Source organism: Pipistrellus kuhlii, unplaced genomic scaffold (genome assembly GCF_014108245.1).
Source record: "Pipistrellus kuhlii isolate mPipKuh1 unplaced genomic scaffold, mPipKuh1.p scaffold_m20_p_15, whole genome shotgun sequence".
Taxonomy (NCBI): Eukaryota; Metazoa; Chordata; class Mammalia; order Chiroptera; family Vespertilionidae; genus Pipistrellus; species Pipistrellus kuhlii.
Window position 1 is genome coordinate 21,114,096 of NW_023425460.1, and position 20,977 is coordinate 21,135,072.

General features: G+C 34.9%; 1 protein-coding gene across 2 annotated transcripts in view; it reads left to right on the forward strand.

Moving 5' to 3' along the window:
• The window catches only part of PCDH15 (protocadherin related 15), a 613,865-nt gene that overhangs the window by 329,874 nt on the left and 263,014 nt on the right, over positions 1-20,977 (forward strand). For both annotated transcript variants that reach the window (XM_045581870.1, XM_045581869.1), the window contains exon 10: positions 8,542-8,654. In XM_045581870.1, the coding sequence (XP_045437826.1) occupies positions 8,542-8,654 (113 nt within the window). The remainder of the gene's footprint in view (positions 1-8,541; positions 8,655-20,977) is intronic.

Sequence of the window (20,977 nt, forward strand, 5' to 3'; positions counted from 1 at the left end):
TCTGTTTATGGGCCTGGGTTTATGGGAAAGATTTATCCTTCTCAATACTTGGTTTGCTATGTTATTTCAGTCATTTACATATGACAATCAGTGGGGAAAATGGTAAGTCCAGGGTAAGTAACTGGAAGTGAACCAAAATTTGTCAAAATATGAAAACATATTTTATAGAAATATAAGGGAAGTTGTAGAGACAGCGGGTGGTGTTTTGGTGGTCTGTTGCTGTACAATAAACCACTCCAAAGATTAGTGACCCTAAATGACAAAGATCCATCATTTCTCCTGTTCCTAGATATTGATTGGAATCAACTGAGTAGCTCTGCTTTATTTATGTGCTGTAGTTGAGGCTACTCTAATGTTTGCATTCAGCCAGAACTAAACATCCAAGGTGGCTACTAGCCCCTTCTCTCCATTTGGCCTCCCTCACTCAGTAGTCTTCTTTTCAGAGTTGGTTGTTGGCTTCTAAGAGAGTGAAAGTGAGAACTGCCAGCTCCAGCTTAATCCTGGAACTGGAACAGAAACACATCTATTGACCAAAGCAAGTGAGGTCATCTCAGATTCATGGAGATGGAAAATATATTGCTCCTTGATGGGAAGCAAAAAAATCTACAGCCATTTCTGAGCTGGGTTCAAGGGATTTCTTTTTAGTGAATATGTTTGTTTTTTTCATGGACAAGAACCCTCTTGTTTATTTTATTAAATAATTTTTTGATCCTTCATTTCAAGCGTTAAAAATAAGTTTGAGTAAGCCCTCTAATATTTAAAAAGTATACATGCATTACTATCATTAGTTAATATTTAATGCTTAATAATTGCATAGAGCACAGATTATTATTTATTACATTAGATATAAATCTAATATATATATTTTATATATAATATAATATAATATAATATAATATAAAATCACATTTCCAATAATTCTATTTTGCTTAAAAATTGTCAATCTAATGTTATTTCAGGTCTGCTTGAATCTTTATGATTTGATTTAATGACATGATGATTAGGCCTTACACTAGGACAGTGTTCGGCAAACTGATTAGTCAACAGAGCCAAATATCAACAGTACAATGACTGAAATTTCTTTTGAGAGCCACATGTTTTAAGCTTCTTCTAACATCACTTCTTCAAAATAGACTGGCCCCAGGCTGTGGTATTTTGTGGAAGAGCCACACTCAAGGGGCCAAAGAGCTGCATGTGGCTCGCTAGCCTCAGTTTGCCGACCATGGCACTAGGAGCATAGCGAGTAAGTCTCCTGCCACTTTCTTGGTGTTTACTTTTAGTGTTATCTTTAATCTCGGGTTCATTGAAAAAATATTTCCCAACAACTTATTCATTTTGTAAGTATTAGCTTGGTGGAAAATGAATACTACAAAACACAGATCACTTAAACTTGCCAAATGTAAACCCAAACCCACAGCAATGTGCTGCAAGCAAACAGATGGGAGAGAGCATCTGTCAACCCTTCCATGCTCACCTCCCTCAAGACTTCTCGCCTGTGTCCCTACAAACATACCACAAATAGTCAGTCTGCATTTTAATTATTTAAGCTGATTTTTGTGGAATTTTGGGATAAGATAAAATTAAAGTTTTTATAAGGGTTGTAGTTACATGGATCCATACAATTGCTCAAAAACATTGAAGCTAACGTGCATTTTATTGTATTTAAATTGCATCACTAAATAAAAAATAGCAATTTGATATTTTGTTTTGTTTTAAACTCAATTTCACTTTGGGAAGACCACAGAAAACAATGAGTAAACTTTTAATAATTGAGAGATTAAACTGGATTTTGGAAATTTATTTCAGTGATTATAAGTGAATGGAATATTAGAAGATTTAGGAGGTTATAATAGTGGTACAAGAATGAAAGGACAAGACTCTGATTAAGGAGCTAATGACATAGGCCATGTAGAATCATGTGGACAAACTATGGGAAAATATATGAGAGGTATTTGGTGATTTGAACCCATCTAGTCAGCAAAATGGTAGTACGATTTGCAAAAATTCAGTTCATAGTTTTATATTTGTTATTATGTGTAAATCAGAGATGTGAATATTTTATTTACCCTAGCATGGTGGTTCTCAAACTTTAAAGGGCATGAGATTTACTTGAGATTTTTCAAAGTGTACATTCCTGACCTTCCTTTTCAGAGATTCTGAGATAGGATCTTGGTCTTATCCTGCCATACAAATGCATGAAAAACAAAAAACAAAACAAAACAAAACAAAAAAAAAACAACAACCAGGCAATCTTTGTAGAATTTACCTAAATTGAGAATTGGCAGCTAATATAATAATTTAGTTTTCTTAAGAGACAAATAAAAGAGAATTTGAGATTTTTGTTTGTTTGTTTGTTTGTTTGTTTGAGAGGGGATTATATTGGCAATATTTTGGATAAGAAAATGGAGTTTCTTGTTTGTCAGAAATAACTTAAAAGTAAGCTTTCAAAGGGAATGAATTGATACCTAAGGTGATATGAAAAATGTAGAATTGCAAGAAATGGAGTTTATTGTTTTCCATTAGAGTTACCAAAAATGCACAAAGAAAATTAAATAGTTTAAATAATAAACATAAAACTAATGGGAGAGAATAACAAGAAATTAAAGGTAATATCTACCATAGGGATAATATAATACAAAAAAAATGTGCTTTTAAAACATAGAAGAAGCCATGTTTAAAATTATTGACAAAATTTTAGTTGTATGAAAGGGGTAGCTGAGGAATTGACTATCAGGGAATGGAATACTTTGAACCCCAAAATTAAAATCAAGATGAGAACTAGATAGAGAAAACCCAAAGCTTTGGTTGTGTTCTGGAAGAAGCAAAATTTTAGATGAATTATGTGTTGATTGGAGAGTTTGATTCATTTATATTTAAAATAATTACTTTTCAGTAATTAGCATATTATGCTTTTATTATTATAGATGCCTTGCCATGTCACTTTGTGTTTATTACTTTTCAGAAGGACTTCTGTTATTTTGCTATTTGTTTTTTTTATATCTTATAGCTTTATCATTCTTAATTTCCTGTGTTACTTCTGTTTTGTTGAATATTTGTAGTGCAATGTGTCAATTCATTTCTTATTTCCTTTTGCATATATCCTATAACTATTTTCTTTGTCTTTTTCATAGAGATTACAATAGCATCCTAAAATTATAACACTCTAATTTGAATTTACACTAATTTAATCTTAGTAATATACAAAATTAAAAATATTGAATCCTTAAATACAATCTCTACTCTTTTCAGTTGATGTAACAAAATTATATATTTATACATTGTGTGCCTGAAAACATACACTAATAATTATTTTCAATTCATTAGATATTAAATTATGTAGAAAACACAAAGTGACATGGCAAGGCATCTATAATAATAAAAGCATAATATGCTAATTAGACCAGACAGCCTAAGGACCTTCCAGACGTCATTCCAGATACCCTTCCAGATGAAGCCATGGTAGTGGGGGCCAAGGCAGAGGCAGTTAGGGGTAATCAGGCAGGCAGGCAGGCAAGCAGTTAGGGGTGATCAGCCAGGCATGCAGATCAGAGGAGTTAGGGGCAATCAGGCAGTCAGGCAGGGGCAGTTAAGGTGATCAGGCAGGCAGGCAAGTGGTTAGGGGTGATCAGACTGGCAGGCAATCAGTTGGGTGATAAGGCAGTCAGGCAGAGTTAGTTGGTTAGGGGTGATCAGGCTGGCAGGCAGATTGGTTAGGGGTGATCAGGCAGGCAATTGGTTAGGAGGCAGCAGTCCTGTTTTGCTAGAGGGATGTCCCAGATTGTGAGAGAGTACAAGCTGGGCTGAGAGGACCTTCCCCACCCCACATGCATGAATTTTGTGCACCGGGCCTGTAGTTGTTACTATAATACTGGCTTTTACAATTGCCCATGTGTGTATCTTTATCATGTTCTTTATTTCTTTCTACTGTTTCAAGTTCCTGTCATTTCAATCTGAAGGAAACCCTTGAGCATTTCTTGAAGGGTAGGCCTAGTCCTAATGAACTTCCTTTTGTTTATCTGGAGTGTCTTAATTTCTCTGATATTTTTGAAAGACAGTTTTGCTAGATATAGGATTATTTTTAATAGTTTTTTTTAGCACTTTAAATATATTGATTCACTGTCTTAGGACCTCCAAATTTTCTGATAAAAAAATTATCCTGGTATGTGATGAGTCACTTTTCTCTAGTTGCTTTCAATATTCTCTTTTTGTCTCTCCATTGAGTTTGATTATAATGTTTGGTGTAAGTCTCTTTGAAGTCATCATATATAGAATTCATTGAGCTTCTTAAATATTTATATTTATGTCTCTCATCAAACCTGTGAAAATTTCAGCCATTATTTCTTCAAATAGTCTTTTTGACCCTTTCTTGCTTCTCCTCCTGGGATTCCAACAACAAGGTATATGTTAGTTTACTTGATAATATTCTACAGGCCTATTTGAAACCTGACACAATGGCTCTGAGGCCACTTGTCACTACTTGAGCCAATTTAAGCAAATACAGGGTTGAATCATATGAGCACTTAATCCAATAATGTTGGCAATGTGGGGAGAGCAGTCATTCACCCTAGTAAATCTGCTCTGACCTCCTATCGAGGTACTTTATCTATTTACAGCCTTATTTCATCTTCCTGTTCCACAGAGTCTGTAAAAAAAATTCTTATTTTAATTAGTAAGGTGAATAATAAACAACAATGGTTCTGTCTTATCTTGTGGCCTTTCCCACTATCAGATTGGACACTGTTGACTTCTGTTCAATCTTTCTTTCTTCCTTTCTTTCTTTCTTTCTTTCTTTCTTTCTTTCTTTCTTTCTTTCTTTCTATTGCTCAGACACAATAATTGCCATTGCCCTATCTTTAAGGTCATTTATTTTATTTATTTGTTTTTTTTACCTGCTTAAATCTATCTTTGAACTTCTCTGGTTAATTTTTTATTTCAATTATTATACTTTTCAATTCCAGAATTGCTTTATAATTTCTTTGTACGTTTTCTTTCTATTGATATTTCCATTGTTTTCACATATCATTTTCTTGACTTTCTCTACATTTCCTTTAGTTCTCTGAGTAACTTTAAAACAGTTGGTTTAAAGTATTTCTCTAGTAGGTCATTTTTCAGATATTTTTTAGGAGCCGTTTCTATTAATTTATTTGTTCCTTGAATGGGCAGTACTTTTCTTTCCTTGTGCTTCTTGTATTTTTCATTGTTATTGAAGATTGCACATTTGAACCTGATAATGTGATAACACTAAAAAAATCAGAGTCTCTAATTTCCCCAGGTTTTGCTGTTTAATGTCACTTTTGTTTATTTATTTTTTATTGCAAACCTAAGCTTTACAGATGTAAATTTAAGGAATTCTCTAATATTCTCAAGTATTTTATGGCCTTTTTCTAGGCCATGGCCGGCAAACTGTTGTTCCTTGTGATTAAGCCCCTATCCCAGTGGTCAGTTTGCTGCTCTATTGACTAATGAGTTTGCCGACCACTGGGATAGGGGCTTAATCACAAGGAACAACAACAGCCTATAATAATTGGAATCAATACTCAGTGACTTTCTTATCCACCCATCCCTCATATACTGTTGCTTTTGAATGTCCTAGTCTTTAATGCCTGACTTCCAAAGGGGGGGAAATGAGAAAAAAATAAAAGGGGGGAAAAGATTCTGGAATAAATATCTTGGAATTTATTTTAGTTTAGCAGTAGGGACTTGCACCAAGAGGTGCAACAACAATGGCTTCCTGCACTTCTGTGAGCAGAAGCAGCAAGCACTCACCTTGGTGTAAGTTCTCTGCTACGTGGAAGGCAGGGTCCTTTTTCCAGGGCCTCTTACCCACAAGCCTGGTGCAAGCTGCTTCTGGAACATGTGTACAGTTTCCTGCCTAGTGGCTGAGGGATGGGGGCTGGCTACTGTCTCAGAACTGTAATTGACAGAAATTAATTGCAATTTACTGTCCAATCTTTCCTCAGGAAGTTTCAAGACTTTAATAGACTTCAGAGTTCCAAAACAGCTGCATCAGTCTGATTCTACCAATGTAATTGTTGTCTAAGTAAAGAGAAGAATCCCTGATCCTTCCTGCACTGCCATCTTTCTAGAATCCTTTAATACTATTGTGATTTTCATAGATTAGGCTAGTTCTCCATCCTAGGGTTTGTTATACCCTTTTACCAACACCAGAAATGTCTAAAAGTTCACATTTTCTCAAAGACTCACCAATAGAATGTAGTATCCAGCATGGAACATTGCTAATCTAACAGCAAAAATGGAATTTCAGCGTGGTTTTAATTTCATGTATATATATATATATATATATATATATATATATATATATATATATGAACATCTTGATTTATGGTCAAGAGTCATTTGGCTTAATCTATCTGCTCATTGTCTATCTCAAGTCTGTTTTATGTATTATTAATATTTTTCTTTACTAATTTGTGAATCTTAATAAGTTAGGGATATAAACCTTTGCCTCTGATGTAAATTACAATAATTTCCCCTACTTGGTCACCTGTGGCTTTATTTTGTTTATTTTGTCTTACCATGTAATTTGGTAATGTTATCAAAATTATCTCTTCACTTACTGCTTTTCTATTTTGAGTCATACTTAGAAAAGATAAGCCCACTCTTACTTGAGAATAGACTTCATGTTTTTATCTATTACTAGCACTTGTATTGTTTCATTGTTCATTATGCATGAATACCTTCTCCACCAAGAGTTTACTCTAGTATTGTGTATGAAGAATGGATGTGATTTTTGTCATTTTCTGTATGGCTCTCCGATTAGATGAAAGTACTCATTAAATGTTTTCTACTGTTTAAAGTGACTCTATTATCATATGCTAAATTTTCATGTGCAATTTTTACTGATTCTAAATTTTCAAGTCTATTTTACTGGCATATTTTTTTTTTCTTCTGTTTTGGTTTGTCTCAGAATTTCTTATCTCAGAGTTAAAACAAAGTAGAATTTCTCTTCTTATCTCAGAGTTGAAGCCAAGGACTAGTAGCAATTAACTCATTTCTGCATATGTTCGGATTCTGGCAAACTGGATTGAATGCAAGTTCTATATTACATTGTCTCTTTGACTTTGGACAAGTTATTTAATATCTCTAAACTCCCTAGTCCTACCCTGTAAATGAAAAGGATTCACAAAGTTATTAGTGATTACTTATATAAAGCATATAGCACAGAGTAGGCTTTAATAATTGGAAGCTATGTTATTTTATTCTTATTATTGTTTGGCCAAATTCATATACTCTCCAGTTATATGATTTAATGTTTACTTTTTTCTTCAAGTTGGGAAAAATCCTATCCTATATAATAGAGGTAATATGCAAATTGACCATCATTCCAACACACAAGATGGCCATCCCCATGTGGTCAAAGATGGCTGCCACAAGATGGCCAGCAAGGAAGGGCAGTTGGGGACAATTGAGCTGGCAAGGGAGCAGTTAGGCATTGAACAGGCTGGCAGGGAAGTGGTTAGGCAATGATCAGGCTGGCAGGCAGAAGCAGTTAGGGCAATCAGTCAGGCAAGTAGGCAACTGGTTGGGAGCCAGCAGTCCTGAATTGTGAAAGGGATCCCAGATTGGAGAGGGTGCAGGCTTGGCTGAGGGACACCCCCCTGCACAAATTTCATGCACCAGGCCTCTAGTATTATAATCATGTTGCAGTATACAAAGGTAGATGATACAATTGAAGGACATTTCTGTAAAAAGAAATGAATTTCAACTCATTAACATATCTGCATTGAAGAAATATCTTTAGACATTAAAGGTATAATGAAAATATGTCATGTAGTATTTAAAGTATTTTTTAAATATATTTTTATTGATTTCAAAGAGGAAGGGAGAGGAAGAGAGAAATAGAAACATCAAATGAGGAGAGAGAGTCATTAATTGGCTGCTTCCTGCATGCCTTTCCCAACTAGGGATCCAACCCCCTTCCCCACCTTTGCATGTGTCCTGACATGGATTCTGTGACCTCCTGGTTCACAGGTTGACAATCACTGAGCCATGCTGGCTGAACTAAAATATTTTGTATATAATTGATGTAGTTAGTTTGATTCTTATCTTTAAAAATATTTGGCCCACTGGAACATAATATGCTGATTTTAATTTCCAAGCATCTTGATATTTGGTACAAATTACCAGTCATTGTTTGTTATAAGATATGTTGAAAGACCATGCAATCTATAATTAAGATTTATGCACCATTAAAATACAATTTTAGAATTCAAAATTTGCTCTCTCTATACACTTAATGTCTCTTTTTATGGGATGAAGTTTCAAATAATTAAAGAGCCCTCTTAATAAAGGGTATTTCGAAAATCAGCCAAACATAACATATTTTTCATCCTCTTGCTCATAAACTAATTAATTATATATCACATTTGCATCTGCTTTCCCTAGACTGCATAATTTTGAAACTTAATTTACTAATGAAATCATGATTTTGTTCCTCCATTAATGAAGGGAAATAGATATAGCAGATAAACATATTACTTATTGTTCTCAATTATGTGCTGAAACCTCACTGTCTTTCAGGGACTCCTGAGGATTACCCACGGTTTTTCCATATGCATCCCAGGACTGCAGAGCTTACCCTCTTGGAGCCAGTAAACAGAGACTTTCACCAGAAATTTGATTTGGTTATTAAGGTAAATTAATTTCTTATTTCCTTGTGTTTATAAATTGCTAATAGAAAAAACCTGTAGAGGCTACTGCAGACACTTTAATGTTATAAAAGTTCAAATGAATTTGGACAGCAGTTCACCAATGTTTTATTTAAACAGCAAAGTGCAGCAGTTTTAATCCATTGTTGCTTTTCCTTAAGATAACTTTTTATATTACAATGCGTTTAAATACTGAATATTTTTATATGGAATAAATGCTCTGGTCAAATGTATATGAGTCTACATGCTGCCCTTTATTACATCTTTAACTTTTTTACTTAAAGGAGTTAATTTTTATTTGTGAAACTTAACTAATGAATATATTTTAAATGTGCATGGATTAATATTTTATTTTATTAAAATATTATTTTAAATATATATTCTTATTGATTTCAGAGAGGAAGGAAAAAGGAGAGAAAAATAGAAATATCAATGATGTCTAGAAATTATTTTAATGTATATCACTATTTAAAATTCTGATAGATGATCCTAGACTGTAAAATTTTTCAAGTGAGGGATATCAATTTGGAATTATAATTTTGGCATAATAATATTTCATTTTTCATGATAAAATCATTTGAAAGGTACTGTTAACAGGCAGATGATCTATCAATTAATTCTGATAGGTTTCATTTAGAATGTAACATTTGAGTGGGTCAGTGAAGATTCGGGCTGGGAGAAGGCCATTCTAAGTAATAAAACAGACATAAGAAATGAAATGAGTAAGTCTACTGTGTGTTATATAGCTTTTCCTTATCTACACATAAAAAACATGACAGATATGCAGCCGTATGGACTTTTTAAATTTTAAATTGGTAAAGGAGAAGGAAGTACTATAAGGAAGCTTACTGAGTATGTACATGGGACAAAGTGTTTTATGTATGTTTTTTCATTGAATTGTGGTCATATCCTTAACAGTATATTAATCAGTGCACATGTGGAAACTAAAGGTCAGAGAGGGTAAGTGTTTGGCTCAGAGTACATCATTAAGAAACAGCAGAATTTATGCCAAAACCAGTTTGGCTCAGTGGTAGAGCGTCAGTCTGCAGACTGAAGGGTCCCCGGTTCTATTCCAGTCAAGAGCATGTACATTGTTTGCGGGCACATCCCTAGTGGGGGGTGTGCAAAAGGCAGCTGGTCGATGTTTCTCTCTCATCAATGTTTCTAGCTCTCTAGCTCTCTCCCTTTCTCTCTGTAAAAAATCAATAAAATATATTATAAAAAAAAAAAGAAGCAGCAGAATTTAGATTCAAATTTAGGTTTATCTAAGTGAACACTGTACTTTTTTTTACTTCACCAAGACGCAGTTGCTAAGAAATAATTGCCTGGCTTAACTACCTGTCAGTGAAACAACAACAATTATATTTAGACACGCATTTCATTTAATACCTAATTTGAACATATTTTGTTAGGACCTTATTATCTTTTACATACCAGATCTTTTGCTTACTCTGTGGTCCTTTGTCCTTAAAAAAATATAGTCTAGAAAGAAAAGCATAACAGAATCCAATAAATCAAATATAGCAAACATATAAACTGCTAACAGAAAGATACATAAGGGCTGATGAAGCAGAGAATAAGTACATTTAAATGAATCTGAAGACGGACTTGGGAAAGATTTTTCTGGAAATTACCCCAAGCTAAATTTTGCTGTGTTTGGCCAATGAATAGAAGGTAGGAAATATGTTTGAACATAAGGAAGAGTAGAAGTAAAAGCTTGGAGGCATAATGTAGCTGGCTACAAGCAGTTAACAGGGAAATGAGGTATAGAGCCAGACCACAGGGAAAGCCTTCTGTGCCATTGCAATTTCCTTGGATTTAATTCAATAGGGGTTTAGGAGTCATTTAACAAAAAAAGAATCATTTTACCTCTGATGTATAATGGTCATGCATGAGATAGTTCATCTTTTTGTATTGACCACATTTTTTTAAATCACAGGACTGTAGAAAACTAAAAAATGTGTATCCATTATCTACTGTCTATCTGCCTGTAGCCCTCCCTGTGCTGCAGCTTTCTACGAGAATTAGGAAACTAGACAAAGCACTGTTTCCAAACTCCCTCATTTAAAACCTGAAATCCATTATTTTCCTTTATTATCAAAGGCGGGTACCCAAGTGTATTGGCTATAGTAAAGCCTATCAATTATTAGAAATAAAAACCAATTAGAATAAAATGCAGGTATTTTTATAAATAATACTTTATGTTTTTAATGGAAGTTCTTCCAGACACTATTATGTTAAATTTATTGTTTTTGTGTGTGTGTATTTAAGAGGATACTGAGCAAAGGTCTCAATCTATAAGAATCATAATGTGGCACCTGGGTGAATAATAGCTTTACACTGTGGTTTTGTGTAGGGATCCATTGACTTGCTACAATCTGGGAGTTCTCTTCCTCAATAAGACTGTTACCTTCTTCCCTTGTCCTTATTTCCATAATGTTTCCTTTTTCACTGGCCATCAACGTTTTTATTGGGTTTGATCCCAATTTCTATATTGGAAGCTAAGGTAAAATAAGGTAAAATGAAATATCTTTTAGACTTTGAAGAAGAATTCTTCTTTGAAAAGCTCTATGTTCATTTAACCCCTGGTGAATGTCATGAATTAAAGATTTATCATCTTCATTTTATCTTTCTTCAAGTGATTTATTCAGTATTCTGACAAATAAAGTGTAAAGGTGAACCTAAACGAACAAAAGGGAGTAGTTCTCCAACTCTAGATTATTAAAGGATTAACACGTGTCAGTTAAAAGAGGAAAAAATGTTCCAGATCAAATCTATTCCAAAATTTAAATAATAATAATCACTTAATCATACTTTTAAATTAAATACATATTTTAAATAAGAATTTTACATCTGATTTGCCCAGTACAGTTCAAATGTATTCCTTTTGTTCTTGTAGAATTATTCAGAATACCTCTTTTACTCTCAAAAAATGCCCCAGTTTGAATGAAATGTTATGTGATCATTATATTTATAAAACAAAACAAAAATATATATGATATAAAAGTATGAAGTCCCATTTTAGACTCTAGTTGATAATCAATTAGTTTGTGCATGAAGTATAGATAACAAAGCCCAGAAAATTCACCTCCATTATCATAATTACATCATTTCTTTAAAGAATGTTATTAGTCAATACTCGGGCATCTAATACAAAGATTAAATAGATAAATTATTAATAATTCACTGCTGTTCTGTTCACACATAATTGTGTTTTTAATCTACATCACTCTAATAAATAACCGTAAGGGTCACAATGATATTAAAATCATCATTGTATCATGGTCTCTCTGATTTGTCTGGTGTGACTCATTGGCCTACTCCGTCAGGCTAACCTTAAGCTTCTTTTCCTTCCACTTCATGGGCATGTTAAGCATAAGCTATCAAACGAGACCACTTGCAGTGCCCAAAACCCACCATGCTCTTTCTAAGCCCCTGGTTTTTACAGATGGTGTCCCTCTTCCTGAATCAGTCCTTCCTTTCTCCAAAGTCTCATTCACACTGATGCTTCATTGAGGCTTTAGATGCTGAGAGGACATTTCTGGGATGGCATGGCCACTGGTGGGAAGCCCCTCCTTGCATTCTGCATGTCCCTATGATGGCTCTGAGCTTGAATTAGCCTGATATTTTCTTCTGACTTTTATAAGAGGGAGGATTGTAATATTTTTATTTACATTGTGGCTCACATTCCTACCTGTATGTATAGACAGTATATGCTGTAATGGTTTCCTCTCTGGGACAGGAAATCTTTTAAATTTCACCTGTGTCTCTAGTCCCAATAAATATGCATTTAACTTCACAGATTCAAACTCTGGAAAAAGTGCCCAACCTTTATTAAAGCACAGCTTAAAGCCATGTATGAGTGTATGTTAATAGAATATCCTTTCTTCTAAAGAAAAGATATATTTTTGGCACACAAAATGAGCCACAGAATTGAGCTTATAAGTTAGTGCTGATGTGCAGGTTTTTCTGACATGTTATTTGGCTTTAGTAATTTGGGAGTCAAAGGACAGCAGCATCAGAGAATGATTGAGGCCTAAGAGAACAGCTACTGCAACCCCTGACCACATACGTGAATCTCCAGTGCCACTGGAAAGCATTTAGCTTCTATTTGAATAATGATCTCAATTATACTTTACCTCACAAAGACACAATGGGGAAAAATTTTAAGGAAGGCACTTGGCATTTGCTAGTTTCAGTTTGCCAAATCCTTTCTGATTGCTTATTAGGTGCCTGACATTTTGCTTGGTGTTGAGGAGACATAAATGTATGAAAGCTCTATTCTCGAGGAAATCACAAATATGGAAATTATGCTTTCAGGCCTACTTCCCTTTTGAATCCTGCATTCCTATTTCCTATTACTGGCTGTATAACTCTTCTTAGTGTTACATGATTGTGTCAAATTAAGAATGTAGTAAATTACATACATCCTTTTAAAACCTTAAGCTTCTTTCTTTCCATTAATAATATTATAATCAGCCACTCACCCAAGCTTAGAGCTTTCAGTGCCTCTTATGTATTTGTCCCCATCCAGTCAATTTTCAAATCCTGTCTGGATGCCTCTGGAATTCATTCTCAAATGTCTTCCCAACTCACAGCAGTTCTCTAATTCTCATCCTCATGGCCACCATCTCACAAACATAAGTCCACTTTCCTTGCACCCTAACCATATTGCTTACTGAGTATTGCTAAAACAAACAAAAACAGATCATGCTGCTGCATATTGTCTTCAAGTCTCTTTACAATTTGCCCCCTAGGTGAATTTCCAACAGCGCACTTGATCAATTAACTGACCACATGTGTCAGGGACAGACAGACAGAGTGACAGGTCACAGATCATCGGTCATCTTTTCTAAAATAAAAAGGATGGCCTCTCCCATGAAAATGAAAGTCCTATCAATGCTCATTGACTCTGTTAATATTGTGAAGTGTAAGTTATGATTCTTTCTGCTGTAGTGTATTGACAGTGCATCAAGAATGAAAGAAATAAAGGGGAGAAAAGAAAGGCATAGAATATTCCGTTGGGGAGAGATTGAATAGGAGCTTTCAGTGAGCCAGGATTAGGAGGAGAAAAAACATCAGAGCTGATGTTGACCAGGCACAGGAAGCAAGGCAAACGCGGTATATCAGTGGTTCTCAACCTTTTTAATGCCGCAATCCTTTAATGCAGTTCCTCATGTTGTGGTGACCCCCAGCCATAAAATTATTTTTGTTGCTACTTCATAACTGTAATTTTGCTACTGTTAATGAATCATAATGTAAATATCTGTGTTTTCTCTTGGTGTTAGGCTCTACTGCAGCTGGCAGGGTTCTCAATAGTAGCAAAATTACAGTTATAAAGTAGCAAGGAAAATGATTTTATGGTTGGGGGTCACTACAACATGAGGAACTGTATTAAAGGGTCGCGGCATTAGAAAGGTTGAGAACCACTGCAGATGATACTTTCATGATCCTGGAGCTCCTCTAGTTATGCCCTGTGGATTCCTGTTGAAAGAATGAAGCACACATGTACCGTACATCTTAGTTCAGCAGGACAGTAAAGAATAAGCTCACTTCCATTGTCCAATAACAAGGACTCTAAGGTGAGGAAGAGAGAAACTCCTCTACATTTTAGAGAAAATTACCCCATAGAAATGTCAAGCATTAGGTCTTATTAGTAATGAAACAGCAACCCTCCTCTAGATTTCTAAATGAATCACACTTTTGGATATCTATCGAAAGATCTGATATGTTTGCTAAATGTCCATCTTTTATTTTAATTTTATGTTCTATTTATTTAACATTTGTTAGATGGCCACATAAAACATTATTTTTGTTTCCTCAGAAAGAATCCTGTATTCTTTTATTTCATCCTGGTTGTCTACTACAGATTTTAAGTACTAGGTTGAATTCATTGTCTGTTAGGCCATTATGGGAATTAGTAAAAAAGAAGGTTTGGTGTCCTCTTGTCTTAAGCTGTTACTCACCTAGCTGGGTTGGTCAGAACAGAAAGAAAACATAGCCAGTGAATACAGTGACTGTCCAAAATGCAAGCTGACAGAAGACACACAGAGGTAATATTTTACTTACACTCTTTCCTTCCTCACAAGGTGACCTGCAACTGCTTGAAAGAAGAATAGCAATATATTCGTTCTCATCACAGTACTTTGATTTTGCCAAAGCCTTCCTGTCTGCAAAGGTCATTGTAAGAGTGCAACATCAAATCCAACTACCAGTATTGCACAATGTTCAAATGGACAGCTCAGAGCAGCCCTTGCCCTATCTCCCCATAGCACACCCCTTCATGCACGTACTCTATCTTAGCCCTCCTACATGAGTCTTGCCAAGTAATCTTTCTTCATAAGCTTCTTCTTGTTGCACAGAATACTAAAATTAGAAGGGCATATCTAGAAGCTTTCAAGCTAAATAGGGCTAGTCACTATTATTTTTCTCAAGAACAGCAGGGTACAAGGAGATACATTAAACTCTATCTTCCATGCCCTGAAAAATAACCTGCTTAAAACTATTTTTTTTATATGATGATTTATTTATATTATAATATTCCAGGATGAGCTATTCCAGCTGGGCAATTCACATAAGATGCTTGAGTGGGTTTTCCCCTAGTTGAGAAAACTCTATAAGATTGGGATCAACCCAGGATAGGCATTTGCTAGATGGGGAGCCGAAAGGCGAGGCAAAATAAAGGGAATAAAACATGATTGGGAGCATTCCAGAAAAAAAAAAAAAAAAAGTTACTATTTTGTCATTACCATAATTTTGTCTCTGGCCTGCCTTGCCATTTATAGCCAAGATGATTCTCATGTTTAGAACATTAGCTAAATAGACTGGATGTATGTGTGATTAGACAGTTTTTGAATTTGTGGTTTTCTCCAAATTGATTGAGTTTTTATTTTTTAAATCATTCAAAATTGTGTTAATCATGTTAGTGCCAGTTACTGCTCTAAGAAAAGAAAAATATTTTTGTTATTTAAAGGTATATTGGAGCTTCAAGGATTCATGCTTTTTTTGCAATGATTTATAAACAGAATGGGCATATTCTTACAAATGAAAGTAAAATATACTTCACTTTATTAAAATATTCTCTACGTGGGAAGTATGTTGATATTATTTTGTTATCATAAATCTTTTTTGGAAGTGTGTTGTCTATATTTTGTCTAGTGACAATATTTTTTTCTTTTTTGTCAAGCAGAAAGTGTATTTCTTTCCAACTAAAAAAGTACTTTTTTGCTGTATTTGTGGCATTATAAACAACTCAGTTATATGATACACATAACAATTTGTTGTATTTTATCTGATAAATTATTGTGTAGTTTATAAATTCTCATAATTTTTGTAACTGTCATAAATAAGCTATCTGTCAAACTATATATTCTTTAATGTTTAGAGTATTAAAGTTTAAATAAGTAAAGTCAAGAAATAAGGAAAACACTTATTTATAATTATTAATTAATCAATAATATTAATATGATCTTTGATCCAGCAAACACACACTTCCCACAGCCATCTCTCCCTAAGACCTCCCTAAAGAAAATTGTATGTTCATAGAAAATAAATATAAGCTTTCGCCAGTTATTGGACCTTTGATCCCCAAATCTTTGCAGAGCATTAGTGAACTGACCAGCATCCTACCAAGAGCTCCTTTAGACACGTGAGGTCCTGCACTTTCATTCCACCTTGCAGGTCCAGTTGAAATGTGGAACATAAAGTTGAAAGACAGTAACAATTACTTGAACTCAGACTAGAGCAGAGCCGGCTATTTTTAGGGGAACAGTTTCCTTCAGGCCCCAGTGAGAGCCTCTGAAGGCCAGACCCAGTTTGATTCCTGAAAGGCTACTGATTGGACATGTCAATGTCAGGATCATGTGAGCGCTTGTTTGTGAAAGGCAGATTGCAGAGCTGCACCCACTGAATCAAGAGACCCCCGTGTTTTTTCAGGGCACTCACGTGTGAGCAAACCATATATAAACCTCTTTTGGAAACGTGGTAAGGCCGGGTAAATTTTAAATAATCAAGGAAACAGACAAATAAACAAATGCCTGATTGAGCCTCAGGAATTCACTTTAACAATGGCCTCAGATGATACGAAGACATCGGACAAGAAGGGCTTTGGAAACCATGGGTTTGAGAAACACTTAGTGGGAAGCATACAAATGACCGAGTCTACTTTTGGAGTCTGCCTTTAATGAATAGATATATTTGAAGAGGCGAGCATCGGTAATGCTTAAATATTTCAGTAACATTGGGTTTTCAAGTCACTTCCTAGACCAGCCTTTATTAAGTTGTACCATCTGCATTAGAGAGGCTATAACCAATTGACTAGTTTACTGCAATCTAGTGGCTATCAACTAGTTCATTAGTTGACTGGGGTGATAGAGAGAGGGGGTTACCCTCTCTGCACATTTTGGGAGAGCAAGTATATGGCAATGTTTTGTAACATTTTTATTGAAATGTTAGTTATAGACAGAAAATTATACACCTAGGTAAGTAAAGCACCCAGATATAGGAAAAATATGTATTATAAATATCCCTGATGTCCCATCACTCTCTCCCAGTCATGACTGCTCACACACACCCAAGAATTCCATACAGGGTTCTAACTCTATAGATTATTCTTGTCTGTTTTTTAAAATATTTTAAGTAACTGAATTAAGTATTATGTTTTTAAATCAGACTCTTAAGAGTCTTATGCAGTCTCCACTGTTTTTGTTTGTTTGTTGTTTATGGTTTTGTTTTATTGGAAATAACTAGGAGGTTATATGTCCCACAGCCACATATTTTCTGCTAGTGAAAGAACTTCATAACAATGTGTCGTCTTTGTTCAAGGAAATGTTTGGACTTTTATGAACATTTGCTTTTAAGTAAAAGTCCAAGCAATTCCCATTTGAATCCAAGGCAAACGTCTGAATGCCTGGCTGTTTGAAATTTGTAAACTAATCATAATGTCAGTGCAGTATGCTAAATAAATTGGTAGAAAGCTTAACTAAATATATTGTAAAAATCTAAAGTGTTTAGGGAAAATGTTAAGTGGGTGTGATTTCTAATCAGAAAGATAAATTGGCCTTGGCTGGTTTTGCTCAGTGGGTAGCGCATTGATCTGCAGACTAAAGGGTCCTGGGTTTGATTCTCGTCAGGGGCACATCTGTGGGTTTCGGGCTTGATCCCCAGTGGGGGACGTGCAGGAGGCAGCCAACAAATGATTATTTCACCATTGATGTTTCTCTCTCTCTCCCTCTTCCTTCCTTTCTCTGAAATCAATTAAAAAAAATAGACAAAATGGAAGTGAAAATTTAGCCACTCAGTCAAAATCTCTAAACCAAATATTTTATTTCTATTTCAGAGTTCAATTTTGAATTGCAAACAAAGAATTGGGGGATCTGCATGAACCCTGGGTAGCTGGGTAGACCTGCCACTATTTCAGAGTCAGATAAGCAGCCTGCTATTAGCTAGGAAAGGCAACCTTGAGACATTTCTTCCTTTGTATGTGGAAAGCTTTACTGATAGCAAGGGATGTGGTGTCCAGGAAAAGGACACAGAGTATTGAGTGTGAAGAGTCATATGATAAAAGAAGTAATAGATAAGAGCCCTAGGGCCTGAGAAGAGTTTGACATTATTGAAGGGTTTTAATGAAATAAGTAAAATAACCTGGCTACTGCGTAATCAAATGCAATCAGGGAGCAGGCTACAGGTAAATTAAAATGATCCAGGTGAAAATGATAATAGGTGAGGTCAAGATGGTGACGGCGGAAGAGGTGAGTAGTGAAATCCCACATATATTTCAAAGTTATCATCAATAAAGAGTTTTTCTTGGTTACACGGGAGGTTTGAAAAGAAGCAAGGAGTGCAGGTGACCTCCAGGTTCCTGGCTTGAGCAAGTGTGAAAGAATAGAGCTGCTATCGAGTGGGAAGACTGAGGTGCAGGTTTGTGAGGGGGAAGAGGAGAACTGCATTTTCACAGAGCTTCTATTTGAAATGTTCCTTCGATATCTAAGCAGAGATGCTATGTTCTCAGTTGGATATAGATTTTGGAGTTCAGAGGAGAAGTTCAGGCTGGAGGTATAAATTGAAAGTTGTGTTACTAACATTTTTAAGGCCCTGAGAAGAGAAGACTGCCAGAACCTGACTTTAAGGATTGGGTAAGAAAGATTAAAATCCACCACTTGAAAATGAAAAGAAAAACATAATAATGTAGAAAGAAAAGCAAGAGAAAATGTTGTCCTAAAAGCCTACTGAATCAAGGTTTATATGCAGGGCAAGTAAGATAAGGTTTGGAAGTAAATGTTGCTTCAGCAATGTAGGAATCACTGGTGATTTTGACAAGAACAGCCATGTTTTTAAATTTCCTTGGTTTTTAGATTCACTTGTTGATAGTTACGTATTTGTTGTTCATAATTTTTATCTTTATTTACTTTCTCTTCTGAAAGAACCCCCTTCAGCAATTCATATAATTCTGGTTTATTGTTGATGAGCTCCTTTAGCTTTTTTTTTTTTTATTAGTGAAGCTCTTTATCTGACCTTTGATTCTGAGTGATAAGGGGGGGGGGGGAAGGAACATTTGTAATAATATGAACAATAAAAATTTATTAAAATAAATAAATAAATAAAATAAAATCATACTATATTGCCCAGTTATAAATAAAATTTACATGAGAATAATAATATAAGTGATGAATATTGAACTAACTAAATATTCATACATAAATATAGTGGAGAAATGGGAAAAAAAAAAAAAAAAAAACAGCCATGTTTGAGTGGTGGGGGCGATAGCCTGACTGAAGTTGACTTAGGAAAAATTGTGGAGCAGGAGAATAGACAACATGAGATGAAAAATGTAGGCACATAGATGCACAATAAATAAAACTCTGACTTTCTAGGAAAAAGTGATTTCTTTCTTTTTCTCCTAGAATTTACTTAAATATCTCGATCTGTCTCGTTTCCTCCCACCCTAATTATTATATCTACTTGACAGACCTCATATTAGATATTGTGAAGTTTAAATTGCTTGCCAAGCCAGCAGGAAAAAAAAGAAGTTATTCTGTCCTCTGGAGCTAAGAGATTATTATTATCACTTGTTTTAATATTGAAAACGGAGTGGTTTGTCTCTTTCAATGTTTTCCCTCCACAGGAACCATGTAGTGTAATTTTTATTCTTCTGCTTGTTTGGCTTAAGTTTCACTTTGGTCTTATTTTACTGAAAATGGGACTCATGCCCAGAACTTCTCCAAACAAAAGCTGGCTTTTAAATCTATTTAATTTGTAACTGCAGGCTTTATAGACATAAATAATGTTATAGGATGAAATTATTTTTTTTAAATACCACCTCGCTTCACTTGACCTGTTTTTTTAAACTCACCTCACACACTCGTGGTTACAGCAGAACAAATTAACTTAGATTTTTATGAATTCCTATTTACATTACATAGAAGAGGAGTATTGCATGAAAGATTTGATGCATGGAGCCATTAAAGAGCAACGTATAATGGTATTAACTTGTTCTAAGCGCCACATTTAAACTCTAATTCAATCTGGAGTATCTATGTGATTAATATTTTTCCTACTACTAATCTCGCCCATCGTCTTACATTTGGATATTCATTTATATTCTCTAAACTGGAGAAATGTGTGGAGAATCTCCCTGTTTAGGTGTCATGACTCAGGACACCTGTGCCTGGGCCCGTGCCTTTCACTTACTTACAGACGGTGGGGCCTTGACCATAAAACCCACTGTTAGCTTCTCCATCATAACAACAGTGTGTTTTCACATTTAGAGAGGCAAAAGGACATAGGGGTGAATTAAGACTGTGGACTTTGCAGACAGACATCTCATGAGCACTGCTGAAACACCTAACATAGGACAAATCATGTAAAAGGAAACCAAAAATATTAGTCATATTAACAACAAACTAACGTTAGGCCAGATCGGCAAACTCATTAGTCAATTAGAGCCAAATATCAACAGTACAACAATTGAAATAGCTTTTGAGAGCCAAATTTTTTAAACTTAAATTTCTTCTAATACCACTTCTTCAAAATAGACTCACCCAGGCCATGGTATTTTATGGAAGAGCCACACTCAAGAGGTCAGCGGTTTGCTGACCACTGAGTTAGGGCAGTAACAAACAGAGCTTTCATTATGGTGGTTTTAAAAATAAGGGGAATTAGATTATTTTCATAGACCTAATTTGAATTTTTATTCCTGTTTTATTGACTTACTTGTACTCATCATGTAAATAATATATGGTTTGTTTGTTGTTATTGTTTTTGTTTTGGCTTCGCAGCTGGCAGTAAAAATTAAGAACACATGAGCTGAC